The 21,153-nt window shown below is 35.8% G+C and overlaps 1 protein-coding gene across 2 annotated transcripts in view; it reads right to left on the bottom strand.

Annotated features, from left to right (window-relative positions):
* Positions 1-21,153, bottom strand: part of LOC136845166 (mpv17-like protein) — a 37,243-nt gene that overhangs the window by 6,784 nt on the left and 9,306 nt on the right. The window contains exons 1-5 of one of the 2 annotated variants that reach the window (XM_067115130.1): positions 15,972-16,112; positions 12,827-13,136; positions 12,116-12,213; positions 2,578-2,690; positions 1,326-1,396 (exon numbers count right to left, since the gene is read on the bottom strand). In XM_067115130.1, the coding sequence (XP_066971231.1) occupies positions 1,326-1,396; positions 2,578-2,690; positions 12,116-12,213; positions 12,827-12,952 (408 nt within the window). In that variant the 5' untranslated portion in view covers positions 12,953-13,136; positions 15,972-16,112. Of the gene's footprint in view, positions 1-1,325; positions 1,397-2,577; positions 2,691-12,115; positions 12,214-12,826; positions 13,137-15,971; positions 16,113-21,153 lie in introns of those variants that run through there. The other variant, XM_067115128.1, reaches the window with a different exon arrangement.

Genomic DNA, 21,153 nt, shown 5'->3' with positions numbered 1-21,153 from the left:
AAGTCTAAACTGTTGTTCACAAGGAAGTAACAACACAGCTTCAATGGTCACAAGATACCTGAAGATAATTTCAATGATAATCTGCACTATGATGGTGCAAATGAACCAAGAATATTTTCTCTAGTACCTAAGTGTAAACTCTCCACGTCTTTATACCCATCCAACGGCTGAGGTCACTGCTAAATACCAGTAACAGCCACACTGTTCATGAAGCCATGACAACTCAATTTCTCACATACAAATTAATGTCTGTGTATGAAAGTGTCCTGACAGTGATATCTCATGCTGTTACAAATAACATACAATTTTATCAAAACTCAGGCAAACACCTGTCTAGCTACAACACCTGAATCTCAGTTTCCAAATTATGGTGTTCTAAAATTCTACAGCTTAGCTACATCAGACTATAGATCAACTCTCAAACAGAACATACATATCTCAACTGAGGGAAGCCTACAGGTCCTTGTGGGGAAAGAAAGGTGTTGACCAAACACCAGAAATGCTTTGGAAAATAAAATTATGAGAAGAAAAACAAGTTACTAGATTTTACTGGCAGCCTTTAACCAATTATGTTGAAACTTGGGTATGGCACAGATTGAAAATAAAGTACGTGCCCACAATCTGGGGCCAACTCACTGGTAACAAACCCCCACCGGCCTGAACACACATACACCCTTGCATACTACTCACTGGTGTAAAAGAATAACAAGAATACGCAAAATTTGGAATAAACAAAAATTCACTCATTTAAGCCAACTCTATATGCAGAAGTATGCAGTAACAGCCTTACCGTGCAAAACATAATTCTGAATTTATAAAATATGAAACTGAACATGAATGGCATAATAACAGAGATGAATTTATACAATACCACAATCTACAGTTTCTTACAATCTTTCGCAAGCAATAAAGCCCAATAAGAAAATGGAAAATTGAAAGAACCATGAATGAAGTAACAAATCAATATAATGAATTCAATATACTAATAAACTGATATGAATGAAAGGAATATTCAAGCAAGTGGAAGGCATAAGATGCCAGACCCTACCTGCCTACTTTAACACTGAACTGCAAGCAAAAAGTAAAATGCAGCCACTATAAAAAAGAGAAATTGATAAAATGAGATAAACACTATGGAGAGCGACATACAGTACTGGAAGCACTGATCAAAACACTCAAGATAAGCATTCCTGACAAGAGTCACGCATTTCATCTTCACGAGACGCACAAAAGCGAAGAGAAAAGGGCTTCACATGCAGAATTAAATCTACGCAATTTCTTTACCTCGCTACTTGGTGCAATTCTAGTCATTCACCTCAACTTACCAAGAATGTCGGTACTACCTTCTTCCTCCATTCTTCCAACAGGTCTTCCTTTCCTTCCATGGCACTCATACCTTGTATGGAAAATTCTTAAATTAATTTCACAAATAACAGTTAACTGTCACTTCTGAAAAACATCAAGTAAAGAACAAAAATAGCATTAAAGGCATTGCCATCAAAAGAATTTCTATTCTGAGTCCCAGAAACTAAAATCTTGCACAGAAAAATTTAGGCATGTAGTATTCCACTGCACTCTTGCATGAAAAACAATTCAAAACCTTTACTGTACCTACAGGCCATTTAAATGGACAGTTAATCACCAAATTAAATAAAAAAATATTTATCCTGTAAGTCAATGCTAAACTTTTAACATGCTTGCTCCAATGTACCAGTACATGATAACCAGCAGAACTGAATTGAGTACAGAATTTAGGCCAAAGGCCAAGCACTGTGACCAATGAGGTCATTAAGTGCTGAAATGGAAACTGACAGTCAAAGTTTAAAAGGTGTAACAGTTGGAAAACCTTGTAGTTGCACTATGAATCAACTGTTAGGAGAGGGTGGAAAGTAAGATGGAAGAAAGAGGATATGAAAGAAGGTACAGTAAAAGGAACGAAAGGGGTTGCAGCTAGGAGCCGAAGGCACTCTGCAAAGAACCTTATGTAATGCCTACAGTGCACTAACCCCCTACAGGGGATAACCAGTAGAGTCAAATCAACAAAAACTAATTAAAATGTTACTTTTCATTCTCCTCAACCTGAATTCTACTCTCACATTTAGCAAAAACATATCATTATGATCCAATAGCTAAAGGCATCCCTAAAAATTCCCAGATACTTCACTAAATACTTAATATAAATGGTATATTTAGCCTGTGTTTTGTATAATTTTGTTAACCTCGACAAAAAAGGTCTCCATTATTAAAATGAGTGTTCAAACATTTTAAGATGATGGACATGCTGCACTGTTTAAGTATAGCTAAGAAGAATACTTCAGGGATAGGCATACCATATTACTAGGAAACTAAACTAAGCTGCAAGAGTTCGTCAACAAGAAAGTACCTTGAATCTATAATTAATACATCCAGCTATACAAAACAGAAATGGCATTGCATCACAGCACCTACAGACTAAAGTCTAAAAGGTGCCAAGACCAAAAATTAGTGTTTAAGATTAAGCAATTGCGCAAATATACTGTACCAGGTCAAATTCAATTGACTCCACTAGATACAAACAATTCGTATCAAACAACTTACCCACGTAAAAAATTGTAAGGTTCACTGGAGTTATGATCAATGCATCACATGCTATCTTTGGCACAACTACTTTCATTGCAGTTCCAACAAATTTAGAATCTAGGAATTTGTACCTGAAATTATAGTATGTGATTATAAGAAAATTAATCTGAAAGGCAAATAACTGACAATTTATGATTTATAATACATGTCCAAGGTACTCTGTAAGAGTAGTCTGATCAAGCCATTATATATGGCTACCTACTGCAAATAAGCATAATACAGTACTGTACCTACGAAAATGTTAAATTCTGTAATTATGTTACAGCAAACTTTTCCCATACATATGCAAGTGTAAATATCTTGCCATGATATCAAATGATAAAATGTACCGAATACTGAACCACGTTCATAAAGGCTTCACACACAGACACAGTGCGTCAAGTCAAAGACTGATTTGTCGTAAAATATCCTAGCATGGACTATTGGTTATCACAAATGCTACCATGATCTTGAATTAAGGCTTGATTCTTGTATGCAGAACCAAGAGCTTAGCACAGCAAATGAACACTTATGAAATCTCAGGCTGGAGGTATATGACTGACAAACACCCCCAACAGTTCAATACCAGATTCAAACTTCAGTTACTGTACTACTATTCTGGAAAAACTGCAAACATACCGATAATTATAACACAATGCAGTATACTATACTGTGTTTACTAAAAGGAATTACCCCTTAACAAAAAATAAAAGATACAGTACTGCACTTCATATGCAGTTTAATTTACTTACAATCACAGTTCAAATTTGGTCATTGTGATAAAACAATCAGGATATTAAGTGGAAAATAGGTACATTAATCTTACAGTTGAATTTACAAGACAAATGCTGTACTCAGAGTAAAACTTCATAAACTACTGTATTATACATTAAATACTGTATCCATATTACAAAAACATTGTACTTTACTACAGTACCTACTCCACAAGTCATTCATACCTTTAACATTTAAAAAATTGTGCAATTCAATAATGTATGCATTCTTCTACCAAAACTACTGTTACTCAAAAGTACTGCACCACACTGCAACTGTACACCCAGAATTGTCCAGTCATTGTGTGACAATTACTGTAGTATAGAGGGAACAAATAAGTCCAAAGGAGTTGCATACAACTGAAATGTGGTTCTGGGAATGGTTCTTTGCTTAACCTAAGTTAAGCTACCACAAAACCCTAACCTAGTCTTGCAATTTCCTTAGCCTATTATACATTTAGCATATTATACAATCAAATCAAACCAAAAATAATTTAATGCATTTCATTTACATTCAATGGGTGGATGCATGTGGGAAGAGTAGACTAGCCTTTAGAACTTGGTTCCTCACAGTGAGTTAGGAAGGTAATTAACATCTCAGGAAAATTGCTTCACAAACCAGAGTACTAAAGTTAAATCATCAGTAATTACATCTTAAAATCAAGTACTGCAACATAAATAAATGCACATAGATGAAAAACTAAGTAATGAAATTTGTAATTTGTTGTTAAAACCACAGGTAAAGCAAGGAAAATAATGGGAAGTGGAAGATACATGATTATTCAGTCCTAATTTTCTTTGCTACTAATGTTCAACCTATCCAAATAATTACAATGCCCACAAACTTTGCTGGGTATTTGTAACAAATTTGACCACAGGCTAAATGAACAAAAGATTTTGTCTAAAGTTGAAAAACATTGTGAGAAAACCTGCATGTTTTAAAACCAAACCCTATCAACTCTCCCTTTTCACATTTTAAAGTATGTATCCACTATAGAACTAAGTAACAAATGGTGCCATTTGAGTTGCCCAGTCTTCCTTCCTTCTACACTGATCTCATTTTCCAATACCTTTGAGAACTCTCACTGAAACCTCTCAGTACTGTACCCCGTTTCTTCCCATCGTATTTTTATCCTACCCTTTCAGTTTTGTGCTATTTAATTTAACACTCTCAATATCACTGCTTTTGACTGGTAATGAATATGTTTATGTATTCTGTGAAATAGCTTATCATACATATAAAGCAAATCAATGAACTGAAATGCATATTGGTACATAATTGGGACAACAATTTATAATCCCAAAACAGCTTTAGCAAACTGGCACAATAAATGACAACTATGTAAGCTGAGGGACGAATAAAAAGCAATACATTTACTGTTTTGCAAGGGCAGAGATGGAGGGTCTATGTCCATGCAACTGTAAACTTTTTAGCATTTTTTTTTAAAGGTACAAGACTAAAATTTCCTTGAGGGTTGAGTTACCAGTTTCTTTTAAATCCCTTTCATTCCTCTCTTCCTTCTTCACACTTAAACAGAAGATATCGATGCAGACTATCCAGACAACATTTAGAAATTAAAAAAAAATTCACTATGGATGTATGAAAGAAAAAAGATTTCTCTTAAGATATGTGAAAAAATCACCAAAATCTTCGGATATGTGAAAAATCACCAAAATATCAGTGAAAGCATAGGGTTTTGCTATCTCACAAAACATACCCTAGAGGACCACTTCTATAACCTGACTAATCTTAAGCAGGCGACATGACATACCAGTGTTCCCAATATCACAGAGCTGCACCAAACAGTATGATGATATGTCATTTCAAAACATTATTCAGCATCACTTTATTATTCCTCTGGATCATCACCTCATCACAAGTACATCACTGAATCTCTTATCTCTGAATGCAGAAATTCCCTAAATACCGCTAATGACAAAACCTAATTTTAAGCATTTGGAATTTAGCATACTTCCTTCACCCTCCCTATTCAATAGCAACTTACTGTCAGGAAATTTGTGAATCTTTTACCACATCTGAAATCTTCTCTTTCCAACATTAATAATGCCTTCTCCTTGCCTTCCTTAGAGATTGTTCTAAGGTTATCAAACACTGACCTCGACTGCATTCCCATCAACATCCACTTTCAACATCGAAAAATTTTAAAAATTAGACTTCTGAAGAAACCATGGTACCAGAAATGAAAAAATATTTATCAGATTTGTTAAGATACTGAATAACTACTACAGACAAAACATCACCTGCAGTTAATCTAAATGCTCTAGCCTACATACCAGAACTTATCATGCTATTAATACACATCTGATGTATTCAATTCCTATTACTACTAATGATGATCTATTGTCTGAAAACTTTATGAATGCATAACATTATACACAAATACTTAAAGGAGCTGTGTTTGTGAAAGTAATAATTACCATAAATGCCAGAAGCAATATTCACCAGGGAAGCTATCTTCAATATATGTCTAAAAAATTACTGTATTAAACTTATCATGTTCCTGTAATGCTGCTCATTTAGGGTACCCTTCGAGGTTTACTCAACTTCATAGGTGACTCACAAGTGAGGACCATTCATCTTAAAGCTAAATACTGCTCTGCAAAACATACTCACTCAAAGAAACCAAACTTATCATCTAAACATCTAACTGCTTCATCAACTGTTTACAAAGATGGCATAAAAGCAACTTCTTGTAAAGACTTTCAATCAGAAATTCTGGTCCTCTGCTTGTACAGCCATGAGTCTCTGACAGTGTTCTGAAAGCTAGCAAAATATAATTCCCTATCCTCATTACCTTTAACAAAGACTTTAAATAGGAAACTTCCTGAAGGAAAAGAGCAAGATTAATATACCTTCTAAAGAACTGAGAATAGAACTGAGAATATTTTTTTTTACATTTTTATACTAACAAATAAAACTTCGGTCCCATCAAACAGGTTAGGAATTCAGAAGTACATGTAAGATGATAAATACTCATTTCAAAAACTACAGTGAAACCCCCGTATTCGCGAGGGATGCGTCCCACACCCCCCCACGAATGGGTCAAATCCGCGAATGCTTAAAACCCCTCTAAAAACACTTAGAACTGCCCATTTTGATAGCTTAAACACAGAAAAACCCTGTAAAAATGCTTATACCTGAATATTTTAATAGTTTTATCACAAAAAGTGCACTTATTCATGAAAATTATATGAAAATACAGTAATTAGTGAATATTTCTGTGAAAAATACCGCGAATGGGCGAATTTTCCGCAAATGATGGCTAGATATGTTCCACAGAGAACCCCGCAAATGCGTGAGTCCGCGAACGTTGACAACGTGAATACGGGGGGTTCACTGTACTTAAATTTTTAAATAGTAAATGCAAAATCACAGCTGCTCCACAGAATAAGAATGCTGTAATTTCATAATTTAACGCCTCACTTTACCATATACACAGTACATTCTAGTCTTAGAACATTTTATGATGCAGCCATGTTAATCATTAAAAATTAGTGAACTATTAAAACAGGTTTAGCTCCACCAAATGACATTTTACCTCTTAACAGATTCTCTGTTTATCTACCATTTATATAATAAACGACGACCTTTTTCTTCAAACTCCTTTAAGCATTGGTACTTATACAGAAATGTTAGTTTATCCACCGTACGTTATAGCCAACATCAAGCATGCACCCTTCAGAAAAAACACACAATCACTGCAAGATGACTATGAAAATGTTCGCTCCACTGTGAGGGCAATTTCTGAAAATAAACTTTGAAATTTATAATGTATGAAATGCAAAAAGATGCCTTCTATACCGTATTATTGTACACATTCACAATAAACTTTTAAAAAGCTACTTTGGAGAGAAAATTTTCTTTGGCTATCCAGAACAAAGAAACAAGTTACCACACAAAACCAAGCTCTCACCAGTGGCACAAGACAGCACTCCAAGATGTACCCATGATAGCGTAACGATACAACTGCACAACATCATAACTTTTGACGGCGAAGCCATTCTGTCTTACCTACCAGAGATGTAATAAAAGATCCTCCTCAATAGCACACTATGAATCACATAAGGAAATTAATGTATGTACTGTGTATAAAACCAAACAAGGTAAGAAACAGAAAATTAAAGCTACAATGTGTCACTAAAATGCCTTCAACCACCTCTACAAGGGTAACATACTTGCTATTACACTTTCAGTGTAAGGAAAACAAAAGAAAATCACTCCATCAACCTTATTCGTAACAAGTCGGTAACTATGACTCATGCCGTTACCAGTAAGATTGAAATTTTGATACTGTTTGAATTTTACCTACTGAAGACTAATAGCTAGTGAGGCACTGTTTTATAACAGTACCATATATCAATATCGTCATGCTTTGAAATATAAAAGAAATGTATTACCAATAACCAATACTCCACTTAAACATAACATTCCTTAAAAAAGGACATTAGGACTGACTTGTGCATCATCTTCAACATATGGTAAATACATGTTAACTAGTTTTACCTGGAGAGCCTGAAAGCACTACTGGAATGGGATACAAGAACAGCACTCAATAGTAACCGTTTGGGATTACAATAAGTTTGTCATATCTAATTCAAAATGAATTTTGCTGAAAAGGAAGGAACTTTTAAAGACTAAACCTGACACACTTATAAGTGCAGAAGTGCAAAATACAATATTCAGGGTTTAATCTTAACACATGTGTTTTAATTATGTATACAGTATCATTATAAATAACTTATTCATTTAAATGTCCATTCCCTATCTACATTTCCACCCAAGAGAAAACTTACACAGCTGGTCACTTATACTGGCCTGACTTCCAAACATGATCAAACTGAAGCCTCCACTTCAACAGTGGAGTAAGTTACTTTTCCTACCCCTGAAATATCATCACATGAGTGCCTAAGTCAATAACCCAGAAATTATTATTAGAGACAGTCAAAGAAAAGCGCGAAGAGAATAAAAAATTAAGAAATCTGCAAAGAATAAGGAAGGAGACATAAATAAGCAGAATTACTCAACTCAAATCACACATTATATTTCTGAATTACGTAAACACTTCACCCATCAAAAACTTATTTATAACCTACATAATGAAAATACAAACTCTTATTATTTTGCATTAACCATACAGCATCTATATTAGTGGAAGAGAAGCACCATGTGCAGTCAACATCAAAGATATAGTAAATGTGCTACAAGGATATTTCTACACATCAGGAATTACAATTTCTATGACATATCTTTCTGTGCTTTTAACTAATCGAGCAGTGTGATATAATTAAATGGCAAAAAGCCAGGTGCAATTAACTCAACAAAACTGAAATAAAAAGTTGCAAATCAAACAGTAACGCAGGCTCACAAAAGCAAGTTCCCCCTAAGAGTGAATGCATTTGTCCTGTGAAGACAGTCAGCCATAAAATTTGCTATTACAGTCCCTCTATGAGGAAGTTAAAAGTTAAGTATATCTTAGTTTAACCAGACCACTGAGCTGATTAACAGCTCTCCTAGGGTTGGCCCGAAGGATTAGATTTATTTTACGTGGCTAAGAACCCACTGGTTACCTAGCAACGGGAACTACAGCTTATTGTGGAATCCATACCACATTATGACGAGAAACGAATTTCTATCCCCAGAAATAAATTCCTCTAATTCTTCATTGGCCGGTCGGAGAGTCGAACGCTCGGCCAACAGCGTGCTAGCTGAGAGCTCTACCCACCCCTCCAATGAAGAACTCCCTCTATGAGTAATAGTGATCCACTTTACAGAAACAGTATTCTGAATTCTGACTTTTTTCCAGGTAAGCAATACTATTTAGTTTGCTACTCTTTTGTGAATTTAGGATGGGTTTGGTTTTCATTTAATAACAATGATCTTTCAGCTTACAAATTAAGGATTTACTGAAAAATTATAGTCATGTAGTTAAATTTGTCCCCTAACCTAATCCTAGTGAAACTAGAGGCACTGGGCATCTTTCTTAAGTGTCCAACTCATGTCCACTTTCACATGGGCTGTTTAAGAAAATATAGAATGTAAAAGTTATGTTGTTTGGCCATTTAAAAAATTACATAATTCATTTATTAAAATACAAAGGGGAAATCCTACATTGCATTAAACTCATCCTAACCAATATTCCATTGATGAGTCTAAACTGAAAAAGAAAAATTCTTCCTCACTTAAAGTGCATATGAGAACAAAAAAGAATAACTGATAACTACTTTTACCATCTCATACAGTCTCGTTGAAAATCAATTGTAATACACATCAATCTAAACCATTACCACCAGACTCACAGCCCATATTAAGCAAGGTGGCAATAGACCATTTATTCATCTGACTGCCTTTGCACTCAAGTTTCAGTCTCTGTATCTCTTACCACAACTATCCTACCTCATGGATAGAATATCTTTAGATACTCATAGCTCCTACCTGACCAAGGTCCTTTCATTACTTAAGAAAAAGTAGAAAAGTCTGGAAACATACTGTACTGAAGGCAATTACAGGAATTGTGATATACTGTACAGTTAAAAGCAATCATGTAGCTGAGTTCATACCACAGCTGAACCACATTAATACAGTACTGTGATGCTGCAGAGATATACAAACTTGCAGCCCCAAGGGCAAACTTCAGCTTTCAAGTTATCGGACTGAATTGAATTGTATACAGAATTTAGGCCAAAGGCCAAGCACTGGGACATATGAGATCAGTCAGCAGTGAAATGGAAACTGATAGTAAAAGGTTTGAAGGTGTAACAGGAGGAAGACCTCACAGTTGCACTATGAATCAATGTTAGGAGAGGGTGGAAAGTCAGATGAAAGAAAGAATATGAGAGGGGGTACAGTAAAAGGAACCAAAGGGGTTGCAGCTAGGGGCCGAAGGTATGCTGCAAACAACCTTAAGTAATACCTACAGTGCACCGCATGAGGCGCACTGACAACACTACCCCCCTAAAGGGCCTTCAAATTATCAGGAATTAAACTGACACCTTGAGCCCTAACCATGACAAGAAAATGCCTGCACTGATATGGTCATTCAGTACCCTACTGAAAACACAGCAAAGAGGAAATAAAATTTTCCATAGTAACACTTTTCATCAAACAGACAAAATATACCCTCATGATTCCTTCAAAACTTTGGGACAAGGTGACTGGTTAACTAACTTTATGGAAAACATCTCGCAAGTTCCTACTTGTTTAACTTTACCCAATGCTGACAGGACATACACAATCTTGTAAGATTGTGTATGTGCCTGGGTCAATCTCAGTAATAGTAATCAAGATGAAATATTTGCTTGTTCAAATGAACTCTGCTAAGCTATGACAAAATTTTGTCCTGTTACCTATTCAAAGCCAAATAAAACTGATCTTAAAATGAACATTGCTTTTGTGAACCTGCATAGACTTGACAAACAAATAAAAGGACACTTCTATATCACAAAAGAGAGCAGGGATCCACAGCACTGAGGCACCAAGAAAAACAGAAAACAGAAGCAGTCTCATAGTGTACAGAATAAGCTAAATCAATCATAGCCTATGTTAAAGATAAATGTAAAACTCTGGAAAATCTGATTTTACAATCCTCTAAAAATGTGGTAGAAGTGCGAATGGTTATCAATTCTGATGTGCTTCTGCCAGTGCTTCTACTAAACAGAAAGTGCAACTCTACCTCTTGAACTTTCAAAACACTTCTGCATGCAGTCATCCTTCCTTAAAAATACAGTATATTCTGAAAAAAAAAAAACTATATACTACACCTAGTCCCACTCTGGGAGAGCTAAATAACATGGGGCTACTTTATACTTAACTGGGGCCCAAATGAAGGTTACATAAACAAAACAACCTCATATTCAAAATAAAATAACCTCATATTCAATGTTAAGTGTAATACACAAGTAGAAACTGCAGGGATTTTGTAGTGTTGGAAAAACAACTAAAGTCATGGACCCACAATCATTCCTTTCCTAATTCAAAAGGACTCTACAAAAAAAAGTTACTTTGTGCATTACATATTCTTATCTAAAGAAGCAACTCTGAATGGAGATCAAGAAAAATCTAAGCAGTTTTTTCCCAAAATCCACATATAGTACTGTGCAAGATAGTACAGTACTACAGTACTGTATGGTGATAAAAACTCAACTGCTTGGTAAACTCTTTCACAGAAAGGCCCTAATTCATTACCCCACTTGCAGAATTACCTGCAACATGATCATGTTAACCCTTTCAAATTCTAAATAGTACATAAAATGACATCATGCATATATCATCCCTTGAGATAATGATAACGTTTAATGATAAAAAACTACCAGTAATCATAGATATTTTGACATCACACAGCACCTTTAAGTTACCCACCGAACCTGAATGTGGGCAGATAGTGTGTGCTGACAAAGAAAAGGATAAATTCAGCAGAGCACCCTACATACAAATCTCAATCTGTAACCAGGTTCTAACCATCAACTGGGAATAAGAAATTCTAAACTTCTACCTGGTATGGTCAGATGCTAGGAATTTCCAGAGTGCAAACCTACATCATTAAATCATAGCGCAGTACTCCTCATAATATATTCCTTTAAAGTGTCCTACCAGTCCCTAACTCAATATGGTAAACACTGCAATATTACAATACGTACAGTACTTTAAAATTAAGCCAGCAAAGAGGTAGAGCAAAGGTAGTACAAATTAAGCTAATTAAAAAATGAAATAAAAATAAATATCATACGCATGGTAGAGGATATGAGGGAAGACACAGGTTCCCATGACGCCATAACGAGCAAGTGTTCCCGTGTCGTAAGGTTGTGGAGTGGAGCCTTTAGGAATCTAGAAAATACACACACACACTAATTAAAAATAGTAATTGAACCTACTCTTAGCAGTAGGGCTGGTAAATAAAAATCTCTTCAAACTTAATGAACTCATAGGCATCAAATCAGCTAAAAAGAGGTAAATATAAAAAAAAATGTCAAAATACTGTATACGTAAATTCACACTAATACACAAAATATTACTAAAAAGGTAACTGCAAATGAACAGATCAAAGTAATAGCATTTTTGTGAAGTATCCAATCAAAAATCTTTAAACAAATAGAGATACTTGAGGCTAGAGAGAGAGCAAATCTAGTACATAAAACCAAAACTTTGCTTTAAAAAATTTCAAGAAATATAATAGTACTGCATTAACTCACTTCACCTTTATTTTCAAGAGGAACACACACTTTCTGATTTCCCACAGTGAATCTGAGGCATACCTGCAAAGGTCTAAGCAAACCATAACAAACTATGATCACTTACCATACTGATTAACCATAATGATTAATAGAAAATGAGAGAATTAAACCTTACTGAACCAATAACAAAAACTGATGTCAGTCATTAACTGAGACCAAAGATTATGATGGCCCTCACATTCATATCAAACCAAAGGATAACTTACCATTACTTTATTGTTCATAGTTTGCTGGAAGAACTCGGCTCCAGTATACAGCGTTCCATAGACGACAACATTCCCCACAACAGGTCTCTTGGCCATAGAGGCTCGTAATGCTCTAAAAGCTTGCATCTTTCAGGTGTTGTTCTACAGCTTTTCCGTTTGTCTTGACTAGTTATTTCTTGAAAGTTCAAAGCTGCCACACATTCATCTTGTCCTCTTCAACATGCCATGATAAAAATATTTGACTAGAAAAAGTTTCCTCTTTTGTACTTTGTTGAGCAACTGTTATTTATTCCCTTGAAATCACTGGCACCTGGAAAACAAGATCTAAATTTATCTTCTTATAAAAAAAGTTTTAACATCAAAAAGGTGAGCAAACAAAATGCCAATCTAATTTGAAAAAATTTTTTGGTATAAAAAATATAAGGAGGAAAGATAGTATGGAGCAGAAAATCAACACAACCCCATTAACATATCTTGAAATAAGAATGATGGTAAAACCTGAAATAATATTCAGATATGAGTATTGCCTGATGGATTCATGCCTACAGGAGGGGGGTATACATTTTTAATCTAACAAACTGACAGAGCAAAAGCATCTTACAAGAGTACAGTACTGTAATACAGTTGATGCAGGACATCACACCTCAACTGTCAATTTTGCATGCTTTGGCTCATGTTATTGGGATCTATGGTTCCCTTATTCAGGTAGAGTAATGCACCCTTGCCAATTTCATGATTGTTAGTTTTATTTTTATAGATTTTTCTCACTAGTGTGACATAGCCTAACCCAGTGGTTCTCAACCTTTTTATTACCACGGCCCCTCTAAGAGCTGGTCCTTCCCTCCACGGCCCCCTTGTAGCTATGAGTTAAATTCCCTCCCAGATTAGGAGGAAAATAAAAAAGAGAAAGGGAAGGAGTTCAAGGGACAAGAAGGGAAGTAAATAATTACAAAATAATGGTAAGCCTAGCAAGTCTAACTAGAGCGGTAGACTATAGGAAACTAACCTTAAAAGACGATACTTTTCACTTTTTTTATAAACTTCTGAATATTAGTTCCTCACTCCTGTTAAGAAAATAACGAATATAATTCTAGAATTTTAAAATTCTCCCTAGGACTCGCGCCTCCCCTGGAAATTGCTGACACCCCCCCCTAGGAGGGCGTGCCTGCCAGGTTGAGAACCACTGGCCTAACCTGTCACTATCATGACATGATCTGGCATGTCACCAGTGTGACATGGCCTACCCTTTCACTAGTGTGACATGACCTAACCTTTCAGTGTGACATGGCCTAACCATCACTAGATTAACATCATCGACCTGACACTGGTGTGACATGGCCTAATCTGTCAATAGGTGTGAAGTAGCCTAACCTGTTAATAGGTGAAAAGGCCCCACTTTTCAATAAATGTGAAATGGCCTAACCTGTTAAGTGATAGATGACCTAATCAGAAATATATTCCTACAAGAACTGGTACATGTGAATGTACTCTCCTACCAAAAAAAAAAAAAAAAAAAAAAAAACCAAAGCATCAAAATTAACAATAATAGAAATTGGCCTATACATTTTTTTTATACTTTTGAAAACCATCATCTCCAGTTTTCTTAACTCATCACCACTTACAATATCAAAACCCAAAATAATCTTAAAACCCTACTTTTTTTTTTATACTGTTAATGTAGGCTATTAGGTAATGCCAGTACTATAAACCTGAGCCCTAGGTATCCAACATGAGAAGACTTATGATTTCTCATATTCAATCCACCACTAACCAGCCTTGGGTGAACTTTTTATTATAACCCCTGTCATAGCCTACAATACTTTGAATCATCTCTGAAATCATATTTGAGCATTTGCATACATTACCAACACAATTTTCATTAGACAAAATGAACAAAATGGTGCGTGACAAGTGAGCAAAATTTATATATATAACACTCAAGCAGTCTCAGCATACCTGTTCTCCTAGCTGCCTGTCATATTGGATCCAACCAATTGATCAATACAGCAATGCAAAAAATCCTATCTTAAACCAGACTATGATAAGTTAAGCAAGCTTAACAGGCTTGTGTAATTAACTAAAGTTCCTTAATTACCAATTTGGTAATATTCTCCCACAAATATTTTATTAATATCCTGAAACACTTCTCAGGAGAATGTGTTGAATTTTTCATGATGCAGGTATCATTTAATGCATTTGAAAACCGAGGAATAATAAAGGGCACTGTTTTCAAACAACTTTTTTTATCATTTAAAGTGATGTACCAATAGATGGGCCAATGTGTGTGTGTGTGTGTGTGTGTGTGTGTGTGTGTGTGTGTGTGTGTGTGTGTGTGTGTGTGTGTGTGTGAAGCCCTCTATGAACCTAAAAGGAGACCTAATGGTTAAGGACATAGCCTAAACTGCAATCCACCACACCAAATCTGTCACATGGAAGTGACTTAATATAACAGAAACGCGTAAGTCACCAATCATGCACAATTTCATTTTTACACATTTCCTTGCAGTATTTTCACAAACTATCACTTCAGGTTCTTGTGATCCCTCATTAACCTGCCATCAAATATATCACCTCCGTTAATGGCTAGATGGGTTTTGAAAAATTTCGAAGTGTGGGCACTTTTCACACTTGCAACTAATTATCAAGATCCGCAAAAAATTTTTAAAAACTATTTTTGTATGAGCCCCCTCTGTCGAAATTTCATCACAGACTGGGCTATTAGGTTAAATTAGTGCATATCTGTAAAGGAATATTTTTAATATTTCACCCTGCTCTAAGTACCGGAGCATTTCATCAAAACTGACCTATTTGGGAACCACCATGGCTTAGCTTACTATACTTAGTTAAAGTTTCAACATATTTGAACATCTGCACAGAAGTCCAGATTTTCACTGGGCTGAGTGAACGACTGTGCAAATCTGGCATAAATAACGTAGTAGTATTTCTAACATAGCCATTCAGCTTGTCTACAGTGGGCACAATTTGACCAATTGATCAATACGAACTTGCGGCAATGCAGAAACCCCTAACCTTAAACAAGGTAAGCTTTATTTAGGGAGCCTTACCAGGCTAATAATTTAGCCTAAAGCTCAGTATTGTCCAATTAGATAATATTTACCAATCAAAACTTTAAAACAGTACTCACATAGCTCCGCAGGTAAGTGAATATTACATTTTCGTGAAGGAGCTGTCATTCAATGCAGACGAAAACTACCGCATATTTACCTGCACCGTTCTCAACACCCGATTTTTCTTTGTTCCATGGATATGTTAGAATTCAAAAACTCTGATTATTTGCGCGATCATTACAGTGAATACGAAGTATAGGAAGGAAAATGAGAAAATAAATACTGTACAACTTAAATCAAGGATAGGAAAGTTTCAAACTGTCCATATAGGCTATTTGAACCTAGAACAAATTGTAAGTCAGGCTAGAGAGCATTTGTACACTGCACCAAGATTATACAACAAAATACCGCCTGAAGTGAAGAGCATACAAGAAGAAAGCAAATTTAAAAAAAGAAAAGAACTAAAAACTCCTATTCTGCAGGAGCTACGATACTTCGAGGAAACACTGAAAGACAATTATTAAATATAAGCAGCACCATATTTTGAAAACGTACATGGGCCCGCCAGAGAGGGAATTATCCCTGTGGAGGGTTGTACATAAAACCAAACAGTGAAACGATGTAAATACAAACTCATCCATGTACATCGATCTACTTGTAATTAATCGACGGAATAAATGTATGTTACCAAAATTATACTGTATAAAATGCTTGCAATGAAGAGAACTAGCCTTGAGGGAGCCATTAAAATGACGTCATATACTGTACATTTAGATTGATTACCGGCTTTATTTGTTCACCGGCCAAAATTTCCCTGAATTTTATAAATAAGTACTTAGCCATTAAAATGACGGCATGTACATTTAATTTCGGTAATGATGTCCTATAAGTCAATTGCATGTTCACCGCCCTAATTAGCTCTGAATCTAATTTTACCTGCTTTACAACTTACTGTAAAAGGCCATGCCATTTATCATGAGGGGTTTAAGCTGTCAAATTCGCAAATATATCACAGTAACCTTGTAAGAAACATCCCTATGCATCATTACCTAAAATTTCAGTGGCAGAAAGAAAATATTGGAAATCTAAAACAAGAGATGAACTTAAATGGTTTCAGCGTTCCCTTCTATCTTCTCAGATTTGAAAAAACAAATCTTCAATCACCAATGAGCTTATTCTTGCTTAGATAACACACTCAAGGCAGGATTTGTGATTTCGAACATTGGTTATGAGTTTCATTTTCATATTTTCGTCATAAGATGTTACATTTTTTAGTTTTTATCATTCGTCAATGACACTAACTACTGTATGAAGAGAAACAGATTAGCTTGTCTATTTATGGCGCATAAATTCAGACGAATTTACAGATAATATAAATTTCCAATATAAGCCATCTAAATTATTTAGTCACTGGTTTCCTTTCTTTCTGTGAGGCAAACCACAAGAAAAGCTAAGTAGATTTCAAACAACATACTGTGAAGAAATCATGAATTCGAGGGTCAGCACATACCATTAATTTCCAGAATGCGGAAGTCTGCATTTATCAGTCGTTCCTAAATCAGTCCACTATCTCTTTTTGCTTTAGATGTAAGGCCCCAAAACACGTCTTTCATGCAGTGGCCAACTGGTAAGTCAGTGATCAAGTATTTCAGGATCCATACCTTGCCTTGGTTCCTTCACATTTCTTGATTCTAACTTGAGCTACCGAAGTTTTGTTGGACCAGACAATGAGTGACAAAGTAATAGCATTTGCTACCACCTCATTTTTTCTCACACTCTTGCTTGTTTTTCTCTGGTTTCATTCCTTGCTTATACTAGCAACCACTCCTCTGAAGAGACTAATAAACTGTCATATCCGGTGATATCTGAGCTGAACTAGTAAGGGGCCTAGATCCCCCGATGAATTCCCCCATTCAACAAGAACGTAAAGTCACTTGATAATTGTGTGAATCTGTAACTATTAGAAGGAAGACGTGGGACGGACATCATGATAAAAAAAAAAAAAGATATTAAAAATGCCCTACTGTCATCTATTGGTGCTGCCTGACACACATGCGCACACACAAAAATAATAAAATAATGAAAATTAAATACTGCCTAGCAATGGAATAGCTTTTTCCATCAAAATGTCGATGGAATTGTCAATGAGACTGAATAAAAAGAGAACTCTGGTGTCATTTAGTAACAGTACGAGCAAAAGCGGTAGGTATTCTGGACGACAGTACAGATTATGCTTCCATCGAAATGATGATGCATTTACCACAGGTGATGGAAAAATACATTCTGACACCATCTGTTTTTAATAATGTAAGAGCCATCTACCGATGGTTAGGAAAATTCTTTGGCAATTGCAAAAATGAAGTCTGATGCCATCTACTGGTGACTAAGAATAACAAATGTGACGCGCTTCTTTTATCAATCACCAGATGTCATAGTGAGGCCTGATTCAGTCACGAAGACAATGAACTTCTCAACACCATCAGCAAAAATTATATATATATATATATATATATATATATATATATATATATATATATATATATATATATATATAATGTAAAGTCAAAATAAAATTGTGTAAAATTGTATTCAAGGTAATAAAGCTTCGCACCTCATGAGAATCGTGTAGTGTGCCCGCAACTGTGTTTGTAGAGTGAGCGCTTATAAGGATACTATTGCAAAGCTTTACCTTTCTAAATAACTATCTCTCAGAATGCAATAGTGTAGGAGCAAAACTGACATTCCTGACTACATGAAAACAATGAAGGTAAAGATTAGGGGACTAAATATTTGCCGATTTTGCTATATTGCGTCTGGTGAACCAAACGAAAGATCTGGAGAAATCTGCCTCTCTCAGAGTCCTAAACAGTCCTAAATATTATCTGCCCTTTTTGTTATAACAAACAATCTTAACAGTTCCTGCAAGACATCCTATTCGGTAGCAGAAGTCTACCACTTTTTCCTTAGATGAAATATGGTTCAGTGAATCGGCTGTATCCGAATTCTTTATGCACATAAAGACTCCAAAATTTATGTTTCCTAGTTGGCGACGAAACAGTACACAAATTTATTTTTACAAAGAATCAAGGAAGTGCGTGTGTTGGCAGAGAATGAATCCTTCCTTCCATCGCTATCACTACTTGCTTCTTTAATTACTAATATTTATCAGTATCCAAGCCTTACAGGTCATTAAGTTGCAAGGGGAGATTTAACACAGTAGAACGCCCTCCCGTACGTGAAAAAGAGGAAAACGTAGAGAACAGTATTTAAATAATGTATAGATTTACAAGTACATGGAAAATAACGTAAGGTCGAACGAGTAAGGCAATGGTGCATGGCACTTTAATAGCCTCCTCCTCCTCCTCCTACTACTACTACTACTACTACTACTACTACTACTACTACTAGTCGATAGAATTTTCGACCATAAAGAATCAGCGTCAGGAATAAAATCCCAACTTTATTCATTCTACTGAAAATGCCTCTGAATTAAGGTTTTCCTCTATAGTATACCAACTCGAAATGATACAGGTCTTTACCCTAATAGGGTAATGCTGAACTCAAGAAAACACAATGGACAAGAATGATTAGAATTTTAAGGAAAATGACCAGTGGCAAATGGACTCTTTTACCTAGTTCTCCATTCAAATGTCATGTTAATTAGTGAATAACTTACTTAACCGTATTCATTCATTTTCTTTACTTAATTCCTTAATGATCTTTCTTTCTAAAACGTCAAGGGAGTATAAATACTAGACGTCTTCACTTATTTCCTTAATGATCTTTCTTTCTAAAACGGCAAGGGAGTATAAATACTAGACGTCTTCACTTAATTCTTTAATGATCTTTCTTTCTAAAACGGCAAGGGAGGATAAATACTAGACGTCTTCACTTAATTCCTTGATGATCTTTCTTTCTAAACCGGCAATGGAGTATAAATACTAGACACTTCACGTCCCTATTGCTGTAGTTCACAATACAAGATTAGCCGAAATAAACAGCAATTTCTGAATTTGAGAGAATAAAGCCATCTGAACTGAATGCACTCTCGGGTTCCAAGGATAACCATTGAATTAGGTAATGAGGGTTCCAAGGATGAAGCCCCCAGGCAAGGTTGCGTCACGATAAGTAAGGTTAGGTTACTGTAGGTTAGCTTCATGCAGGCCTAGCCTGGGTGCGAGTCCAGCTTCGTAAAGGATGGGATGGGACTGCGTTCGATCATTTTGTGTCGATGTCTGCTTAATATAATTCTTTCAAAAATGTGGTGACGTAATATCTGTGCTAATGAGTACTACTTAAATGTGTATGAACAGAACTGATAACGGAATTTGATATACACAATTGATCGGTTACACATACAGTAAAGGTGAAAAACATTTTATATATATATATATATAGAGAGAGAGAGAGAGAGAGAGAGAGAGAGAAGTTAAGTATACCTTAGTTTAACCAGACCACTGAGCTGATTAACAGCTCTCCTAGGGCTGGCCCAAAGGATTAGATTTATTTTACGTGGCTAAGAACCAGTTGGTTACCTAGCATTGGGACCTACAGCTTATTGTGGAATCCGAACCACATTACGACGAGAAATGAATTTCTATCACCATTAGTAAATTTCTCTAATTCTTCATTGGCCGGTCGGAGAATCGAACGCGGGCCCAGCAGAGTGCTAGCCGAGAACGATACCAACCCGTCCAATGAGGAACTCAGAGAGAGCGAGAGAAAGAGTGAGACAGAGACAGACCTTCCGTACTCAATCAGAATTAAATAATAATGAGATGCAAATCGGAAAACCCTTTATCAACAATAGTTGCCAGCAGCCATAAGAATGAACCATTGCAGGCGCAGGAGGAGAAGAACGATCTTCAATATAGCCTCAGGTGGCCCAGTGGAAGGACAAGTCAAGATCTGCCTCTATAGGAGGACTTACATGGAGCCTGCCTATTTCAAGACATCCTGTTCATTAGCGTAGTCTTCCTCTTTTTTCTCAAGTGAAAAAGGATAATCGTACAACCTCCTTTATCACTGGCTGGTTCAGTGATTTGGTTGTACCTTATTTCTCCGTACAATAATAATAACGAAGCTATGCAGTCAAAGCTCAATGATGTAAACAATGTGACGGCAATCAATACATGGACTGGGTAAGAAGATTCACAAAACATGGAGAAAAACGAGAAAACTGACGCCCATCAATAAAGTACTACATCCAAGAGCGAGCGTGACGAGGCTCTTCTTCTTACCACGAAGAAAAGAAGGAAG

Source organism: Macrobrachium rosenbergii, chromosome 13, assembly GCF_040412425.1.
Source record: "Macrobrachium rosenbergii isolate ZJJX-2024 chromosome 13, ASM4041242v1, whole genome shotgun sequence".
Taxonomy (NCBI): domain Eukaryota; kingdom Metazoa; phylum Arthropoda; class Malacostraca; order Decapoda; family Palaemonidae; genus Macrobrachium; species Macrobrachium rosenbergii.
This window is presented reverse-complemented; position numbering and strand designations above follow the sequence as displayed.